The 8,822-nt window shown below is 43.2% G+C and overlaps 1 protein-coding gene across 3 annotated transcripts; it reads right to left on the reverse strand.

The window, feature by feature from the left end:
- Positions 1-214: 214 nt before the first annotated feature.
- tbx3a (T-box transcription factor 3a) lies at positions 215-8,542 on the reverse strand. 3 transcript variants are annotated; one of them, XM_047570750.1, is made up of 8 exons: positions 7,434-8,542; positions 6,205-6,487; positions 5,676-5,822; positions 4,742-4,818; positions 4,261-4,418; positions 3,355-3,651; positions 3,011-3,255; positions 215-2,097 (listed from the first exon to the last, which is right to left on the reverse strand). In XM_047570750.1, exons 1-8 carry the CDS (start codon positions 7,823-7,825, stop codon positions 1,651-1,653), a joined length of 2,046 nt encoding a protein of 681 aa, XP_047426706.1. In that variant the 5' UTR covers positions 7,826-8,542; the 3' UTR covers positions 215-1,650. The 3 variants fall into 3 exon arrangements, with proteins under 3 accessions (XP_047426706.1, XP_047426704.1, XP_047426703.1); XM_047570748.1 differs by having other exon boundaries at positions 3,011-3,651; positions 6,220-6,487; XM_047570747.1 differs by having other exon boundaries at positions 3,011-3,651.
- Between the last annotated feature and the right edge of the window lie 280 nt (positions 8,543-8,822).

An 8,822-nucleotide genomic window follows, 5' to 3' on the forward strand; every position in this document is an offset into this window, starting at 1 on the left:
GAGTTATCTTAATTGGACTCTTTGCCCACTTCAGTGAACTCATGCGGACCGTCTAGGCCGTGTTCAAAGAGACTTTCCTCACCTCCCCAAACCGAGCATAAACACGGTGGCAGCAACTTTTGCGCAAGGCTGCACAGCCTCGGACTTCCAAGCGAATTTAAAGAACGGCTTCCAGCCCTTTAATTGGATGAAGTGAGTGACACGCACTGAGAAATGGCATTTCAATGTTTTATTGAAACTTTCAAGAACACGATGTCGATGTTGTAAACTAGACATAACTCCAATACAACATATCCCACTGACAACTTAAGAAACACAAAATAAACCTTCATATTTTTTTTTCGATTATGCGGCGCTTTTACGATCAGGTTCGCGAAGTGTTTTAATAAGAACAGGAAAAAAAATGTCCACTTTTGTCACACTTCAACAACACTTCTTTTACTTTTCTCCAAAAGAAAAAAAATAAAGAAATAGAAAAAGAAAAATTCAAGCCATTGGTGCAGTGCGTCGTCGCTTTTTCCATTTGTTTTAAACAGTAGCACTTCACACACGGGGACAACAAGTGAAAAATACAATGGCACGTGAGTGTGAATAACTAGCTCAGTGGATATTTGGGAAGAGTCCATATTTTAAAAAGGGGGGGGGACTGGGAGGGGGGTATAAATGCACATGGCAACAAAAGGATAATAGCCCACAAACTATCTTTACACTGATATATCGACAATAAATTAAGAACAGATCCCTAGAAACAAACTACTCCGTTGTATTTACACGCAATAACAATATGAAATAATTACATAAATATCTTATATATCCCTATTTACACCGATGATCAATACTACCTTTTACTTTATTATTATTATTTTTTTAATATTTACTTTCAATTTCTGCTTCCCTTTGCCATGTTTGGGATAAATTACGCATGCTTGGGGTCATAGTTTTGTCCCGGAGCACCATTTTTTTTTTTATTTGGCCTAGTCTGATTTCGAAAAGGCATAAAGAAAAAGAAATTTGGTTCTAAAAAAAAACCGACAGCCTGATTTTCGGCAGCTAATTCTGGTAAAAACTGGATATTTTCAATACTTTTTTAAGTTGCCTTTTCGCGTTAAAATTTGTTTTTTGGGGGGGCATGCAACGTTTGTTCAGTCAATTAATGGTGTACGACAAAATACAGCAGTCCTTAAAAGGTAGTTCAAACGGTAGTGAATTCAAAGAAGTCGAATCAGTTTCAGAGTGCATATTAAAACACATTTCCCCTTGTGTACAATAAAGTTAGGAGACAGGACACAGCAGCAACTTCTCCTAAATCTGTAAGTCACACCCATGCCAACGTTTCAGTTTCAATACTTGTACGGTATTCAAATGACAGGATAAGTGTTGTTTAACTTAACAAAAAAAAAAAGAAAGAAAAGAAAAGAAAGAAAGACATATACATATCAGATGTGTATTAAACAAAGTGCATTTCAGAAACTAAAAAGTCCAACAGTTCACGATTTTAGTTTTTTTTTCTTTTTTTTTTCTTTTTCTTTTAAAATCTGCATGAACCTAGGAGGAGCCCTCCTAAAGTCTTCATCGCCGTCAACATTTTTCAGGACAACAACGAAACGAGAAGCAGGTGGTGTGTTTGAAAAGAAAAGGGGGGGAAAAATCCTAAGGGGATCCGCTCCGTGGCCTGTCCTGATTTGAGTCGAGTCCACTGACCAGGCGCTGGATGCTCTGAAGCTCGTTGGCCGCGTCTTTCTCGGTGCAAGTTTTTGGGGACATGGAGACCGACCCGGAGGATAATGTGGACGAGTGACTGGTCACCTCCGACGTGGAATCCAGGGTGACGGCAGACACCGGGCTCGCCGGGACGATGCCGTCCCCTTTCAGGTCGCCCCCGCTGCTTGTCATGGAGGGCATGGCGGTAGTGAGGAGAGTGCTGTCCGGTACCGTCATGGGGATGGAGTAGGGGCTGTACCTGAGTCGGGGGCGCACCGCGTTCAGGAAAGGGTGCCGGTGCACCGAGGAAGAGGCGGCGGACGACGCTGCCGCGGCTGCTGCCATGTAAGTGTACGGATAGGGGAACAAACTGCCAAACGGCGACATGGCAAGGCCCTGCGGATAAACAGAGAAGCGAAGTGTGAACCACAAATTCGGTATCATATTGACAGCGCGCATTGCCGCACCGGTCAAACGCGCATACGTGCCAAAAACTACGACTACACTTCCTGATGTGAAACTAATGCGTGAAAACAATCGTTCAGCGTCACTTAGTTTTACTTTCACGTATCCTAAACAATGACCTGCGAGAATCAGCGCGTCGTGCTTTCTGCTTCCATTCACACGCAATCATTACAAACCCTGTTCCTAACAAAATATGCTGCAGGTAAACCATAACAACATCGCTGGTGCTTTTTCAAAAAAAAAAAAAAAAATGTAATGCCAATGTTAATTCCTGGTGTTAAGAGCAGCTTCAGGTGTAACAAATGTTTTGACTTCAATAGGGGGAAAAAGGACGCTTTTATTGTCTTTTAAAACTAGTCGTGTTTCCCTCTCTGAGTCATTTAGGCATTTTCATTGTAGCTCTAAGACATCAGACTTAATGAGCTTATATCAAAAGATTGCTTAACAGGTCTAGCTGTTGCAAGGTGGTCTCTGTCTATTTTTTCTTAAAAACTGATAGTTATGCTGATATCCACAACAACAACAACAACAGCTCCAAGAGAAAAACAATAAAACTTGGTCTCTAGACAAATGCAGTTTAAATGCAGCTGCCTTGCTTTACTCGGAATACTAATAAAACAAAATACACAAACTGCAGAAACAATATCCACACGAACATCCTCTCTCTCTCAAATTTGTTTAAAACACACATAAATGAAGTTATTGAACTTTAAATGTATTTCCATTTCTGACGTATTAAATCTGCCACATGGGCCTCCGAGGCCTAGTCTGCTATACTGTACATCCAATACAACATGTGCTCTATGCAGAGCTGGAACTATAGGCCAAAGAAAACAGGTTTTACCTGCGATGCCAAGACATGTTGCTGCAGATGAAAGGGAAGGCCCGGCGCCCCCGCCAAGCTTTGCTGAGGGGATGCCATGCTAGTCGTGTCCATGGTGCTCACCCCTCCCGAGGACACTGCTGCCAATAGTGGTCCCATGCCCGCGGCCATGTTTGAAAATGCACCTCCCATATTGAACTGACTGGGGTGCAGAAGAAACGGATGCGCGCTCCCCAGGTGATTGAAAAACTGTTGTCCCGTGAGGCCTGTTGGAAATCCAAAATTATGCAAGTGGTTGTGGCCTATGTGCGGGCTGTCAGTCTGAACAGTCAAAGGCATGAAACTGTCCTTGTTTAGTGACCTACATTCGTCCGTTTTGGGCTGATCCAGGTTCGGGCTCTTGAGGTCTTCTCCAGAGCGGGTGGTACTAGAGATGACAGTGATGGGGCTCTGTCGTGAGTCTGCCTGACTTTTCTCAGTCCTGTGACCGCTTTCGCGGATCCTGCCAGAGTCACTGTTACTAAAGGGATGCCCCTTAGCCGGGCTCGCCTCATGATCCTTCCCGTCCTCCGTGGTAGTTGAAATCTTGCTGGAGTCCGGGCCATCTTTATTGTGTCCATCTTTGCTCTCATCGTCGCTGTCCTCGTCGCTGTCACAGAAATCTGTAGATGTAAGAGGAGGAGTTGAACAGTCAGTTGTCTTTCTGCACACCATTAATTCGTGAAAATAATTACTCCAATTTTCTGCCATACAGCCCTCAGAAGAGAAATAGAAAATTAACGTGTAGGACACTTATTGCACAATTGGAGACGACATGTGATCAACAAGATGCACTAACTCGGTTCAAGAGCCGAAACATGGATAAAGTTTACGATTATTTCCAGTGGCGTTCGAGTGTTTACTGCTAATTGTCACGATAGTTATATTTTTGAATTTAGTTTGAATTTATTTTTGCACATCATCCAAAAACCATTAGCAGCAGATAAATATGTTGTCTCCGCGGAGATTATTGTGCCACCAATTAGCGAGGATATTCATTTTTCGCGATGTCTAATCTCAATTAGATAGTAAAGGCAGATGGCTGCTCTGTTAATTTCCCCACTGTGGATGGATTGAATATAAATGGTCTGCTTTTCATTTACATTAATAAACTTTACTCATATCCAACTCTTTGCGTATATTTTGTTAGAATCTGGCCTCCGTAGAAATTTTACGACTTGATGCACGACTTGTGATCGAGCTGTGACAGACGGTGGGGTCTGTGGGCCTACCTTTCAGGTGTGGGGGGCCCACCGTAGACACGGCGGGGGATGAGGCCTGGCCGAAGCACTTAAAGGAGGCCTGCTCTCCAGAAGAGTCGTCAGAAGCCCCGTTTTCCTTTTTCTGCTGCTCCTCGTATGAACGCATGGATTGCAGCGCCAGCTGTTTCCTGTGCACAAGTACCCAGGTTATTATAGGTGGAGGTCACAGTTGTCAGGTCAGAAACAATATCAGCAGCACGATGAATGATGCAGAAGAGAATTTAGACAATGTATTTATTCCTGTTCCACGCTTTAACAATTACAGTGAATTCTCGCCTATTAAGCTATTTGATTAAAATGTGTGATGAGCTAATCTCCCTACGGGTCACAGTGGAAGTTTAGACGCAGATTTAATCCGGCAAGATCATTGTCTGTCTTCGCGCAAGCCTTAATCTTTTTTTTTTCTTTTTCTTTTTTTTTTTCTCTCAACGCAATTTCCCTTTTTTCTTACCTCTTTTCCCTTCTCCCATTGCCTGTGTCACGGAATCCTTTGGCAAATGGGTTGTGGTCGATTTTCAGCTGGGTTATCTGAAATGAATGAAAACGTGCGTAAATGTTAGTGAGTAAGTAGAAGTAAAATGTTCTGATTCGCGATCAGTTTAAACGCGATTTTACAACAGCCCACTGAGCATGCAGCACCACATCCCAAAGTTGCAGGTTGCAGTAAATTATTTTGGGTTTCACAGATGAAACACACGTTGAACGAAACACACTGGCGCAAAACGACCACAGGAGGCCGTCCACTGGGACGTCTTCCCATGATAAGTTGCTTTGTTTTTAACTTTTTCAAAACTTTACTCCGGTGTCATCGTTCGCCAACAGTTTCAAATAGTTTCTTTGATGATTGTTATTATTTTTTGAGGAAAAAAAAAAAAAAAAAATGTTACCCTGCAGACAGACAGGGTCTCTCACAAAATGCCCCAACTTTTTTCCCTCCCTTCAACCTCAAAGATTTGCCCCTATTTGTTTCCTCATTTCTCAGCCCCTTACCCGTTTGACACACACACACACACACACACACACACACACACACACACACACACACACACACACACAAGGGGAGAAAGGGAGTCTGGATCCGTGCCAAATCCGTTCCACGTGATTAAATAAAAGGAAGATAACCTGTATAACATTCCTCCGAATTATGACTTTCCTACCACAGGCTGGTGAATGTGGCACTTACTCGCAACATCACCCCCACTATGATACCTCACTCTCTCAGCCTCACACAAATATGACGTCTTTCATATTTTATGACAACAAAATGGTGCGGAGAGTGGAAGGCAGAGAGGAGAGCGCTTGTGACAGGGCAATGGACGAACCAGCTCTATCCGAGAATATATCCAGGATACAACACAAGGCCTCTGAGCAATAATTGTGCTTACCTTGTCGTTCTGATAAGCCGTCACGGCAATGAAGTCCGTTTCGGGAAAAACATAAGTCCTGAAGGTACTGTATGGTAGTTTGAGGATGTCGTTGGCCCTCACGATGTGGAATCGAGGCTGATATTTGTGCATCGAGTTTAGAATAGTCTGCAACACACACAGTCATCAGATAATTAATTATGTATATAGGGGGGAAAAAGGTCGCGATAAAAAATGTTTGCGCACGGTTTAAATGCCACGTTACAGAAAATGTCACACATTTGTTAAAATGTCGTTTTGAAGTCAAACGTTAATTTATGGAAAAATTGACAAATCCAAATTTATGTCTGTCTTAATTATTATAACACTTATTTGCACGAGATAATTAAAAAAAAACATTACTTCAACGTAATGGCATTTTTAATTTGTATATTTTGTGACTCGGCAACAAAGAATTGTGAGGTGGCAATTAAAATAAAATACAGACAAAATCATTGACACAGTGTGTATGCTAAAACGGTAAAGTTGATAAATAGGAAAATTGACATACATTAGTTGAACTTACAAATCCATGCTTGTCAGAGATGTTGTTTGTCAGCTTGAGTTTGTGAAAATTGACGACTTTTGACATCCACTGTTCGCCGGTAGCCGGACTGTCCGGGTGAATGTACATCCTCTTTGGCATTTCGGGGTCGGCCTTTCCTGCCACCATCCAGCGGGAGTTATGAAACTTGTACCTGCAGTCGTCGGCTGCAACTATATCCATCAAGAGTATGTACTTGGCCTTCTTGTCCAGACCAGTGCACCTCACTTTGAACGGAGGGAACATCCGCCTGTGGTGGGGGAAAAACAAATCGTAAGCACCGGTGTTGTGGCAAATCAAGGAGTGTAACAAAGCTGCACTATTCTTAGACGATCCAAATGTGCGAACTATGCAAATAAAAAACAAACCAAGCTCGTGTATCTGCCAAAAAATCTGAGTAAAAAAAAAGTGTGTGACTATTCTGTGCAGCAAGTAAATAAATTTATTTGAACTCTTAATAAACGCCTAATGACTTGTGCCTCATTTTTAATGCACCGAGAGGCATACACACAGCAGCCATCTTTGCGTACTGACACTACCAAGATGACGAAAATAATTTGGTCAGAGCTTTACGCACAAAATTGACATTTACACGAAGGCAACTGCACGTTTGCCAAAGGGAGGCATAAAAATAACACGAGGATTACAGTCGAGCCACATTTTTCACATCTAGACTAGTGTATAGATCTTTGGAGTTCAAATCTAATGTAATGGGAGGCCTAATAATATTAATAACAGCTATATCCATAATGCCTTCCATTGTGTTGTATATCCCACCATGAAATCCATATTTGTGACCACGGACCTCTGACTTTGCTGCAGGTTGTATGAACACACGAGATCTCTGCAACGCTTTATCTACAGATTGGGCCTCGTTTTCTCTATGAAACTAAAAACATCTAACTTTTAATGGATAGTTTTTAGACCTGTTATTATATATATTTTTTATCTTGTAGGGGAAATACATCGTCATGCAATAAAAGTTCTATTTACATAATATTTATCAGTGAGTAATGCTGCTAACGTATGTTTAATGATCATAAATTTGTCCAAGAACGTAGCATTACATAATTTCACAAATGTTTATAAATCAAAAATAGCGTAATGTCATGTGCTGCCTGTGTGCCTGATATTCTATACGTGGAAAGAAAACACACACACACTAAAAAAAATATATATATATATATATATTTCACCTTCCGGATTTTGTGATCACCATCTCCGTGCCCCTCTTGTGGAAAAGTTCCCAAAGCTCCTTGGCTTCCAGGTGAACTTTTGGGTCGTCCTCCACCTCTTCCTCAGGCTCCAGAGTTTTCAGAGGCCTGAGGTGGGCGGCCGCAGCCTGGTGCCCCAGCGAGGAGAAGTGGAGACCGGTCTCCGCGGCTCCCATGAGCTGGTCCATGATCGGCTTTCCTAAGGCGCCCGGCAGAGACAGGGAGCCGCTGGGAGGGAGAGCCAGGGCCGGGAAGAAGGGAGGCTGGTGACCCAGCATTGCACTCATGGCAAATTCCGGACCCCGGTGAGGTATAAACGGATGATATGCCATACTTGATCCTTGTATGACTGGATCTCTCATCAGGAAGTTCATCCAAGTGCAGGCAACAAATGTAGACGACTGGTCGGATGAAGCACAATGTTTCTTACAACAGTGGAGCGTACGTACAAGAGCTGCAAATGGGGACAAAATAAAAAAAGAGAAAAAAAATAAATCTGAAGTTGGAAAGCTTTGGGAATTCCTCCTTCAACGCGGCAGGAACAAGCATCCACTGTTTCTCAGAAGTTGCTGGGGGAATCTCTACAGACCGTTGCCGAATTTTGATCAAAAGTCTGCCAATGCAAAAATGTTCTCCATTAATCTTCAGGAGTGCTGAGAGACCGAATTTCTTCGGAGGTTGACGCGCATCGGACACCTTTCTGTGTGTCGCTGGCTCTCGGACATTAGTCGAATTAAACCAACTGGGGTGAGTCACTTAATTGACTGCAGCGCATTCTTTCTCTTCTGCCGCTGTTTACAATATCGGCATTCCTGTTAAAATGGGTTCCTTCTTATTGGCTTCAGTCCTGCAGCGAGGGCGACGTGTTGAAATATTTCGATAGCGCCGAATAATCCCCCTGCCTTTACTTGCTCCGGACATGCACCCTCACACGCACACACACACTTTATTCCTCCTCTCTCTGTCGCGCACACACACATTTCAGAGAAAGACGTGTGCAGAGAAAGGAGTCCGCTGACGGCCAGAGAGAGAGAGAGAGAGAGGTGGTAAGGTCCCAGCTCCGTGATTTTCCTAGCGCCTCTGTGGCCCATAGGGCTTCATACTGTATGGATGTGTTGCATGTTACGAGTAGCTGCGCTCCGTTTGATTGGCTCTTTGACGCTTTCGGACCAATTGTGTGGCTGCGTAGGCGTGGTTTTAACAGGTCGGGTGGAGGGGACAGACTTCAGACTTATAAAAAGGTGTTTGGAAACTCAAAAGGGCTTTGCCGTGAAACACCACCCTGCCTCAGCTAGTGTTGTGTGAATATGTCAACATCGTTACAGAGCTTGCGCTATCAGTCGGTCTGTGAGACCCAGCGAAGGGGAGCGA

Source organism: Mugil cephalus, chromosome 19 (genome assembly GCF_022458985.1).
Source record: "Mugil cephalus isolate CIBA_MC_2020 chromosome 19, CIBA_Mcephalus_1.1, whole genome shotgun sequence".
Classification (NCBI taxonomy): Eukaryota; Metazoa; Chordata; class Actinopteri; order Mugiliformes; family Mugilidae; genus Mugil; species Mugil cephalus.

Coding starts and splice junctions, on each gene's coding strand:
- tbx3a (XM_047570747.1), bottom strand. CDS start 7,825: ATGAACTTCCTGATGAGAGATCCAGTCATACAAGGATCAAGTATGGCA. Junction 5,823..6,204: donor GATTTGTAAGTTCAACTAAT/GTATGTCAATTT, acceptor TGTGTGTTGCAG/ACTATTCTAAACTCGATGCA. Junction 2,098..3,010: donor AACATGTCTTGGCATCGCAG/GTAAAACCTGTT, acceptor GTTTATCCGCAG/GGCCTTGCCATGTCGCCGTT.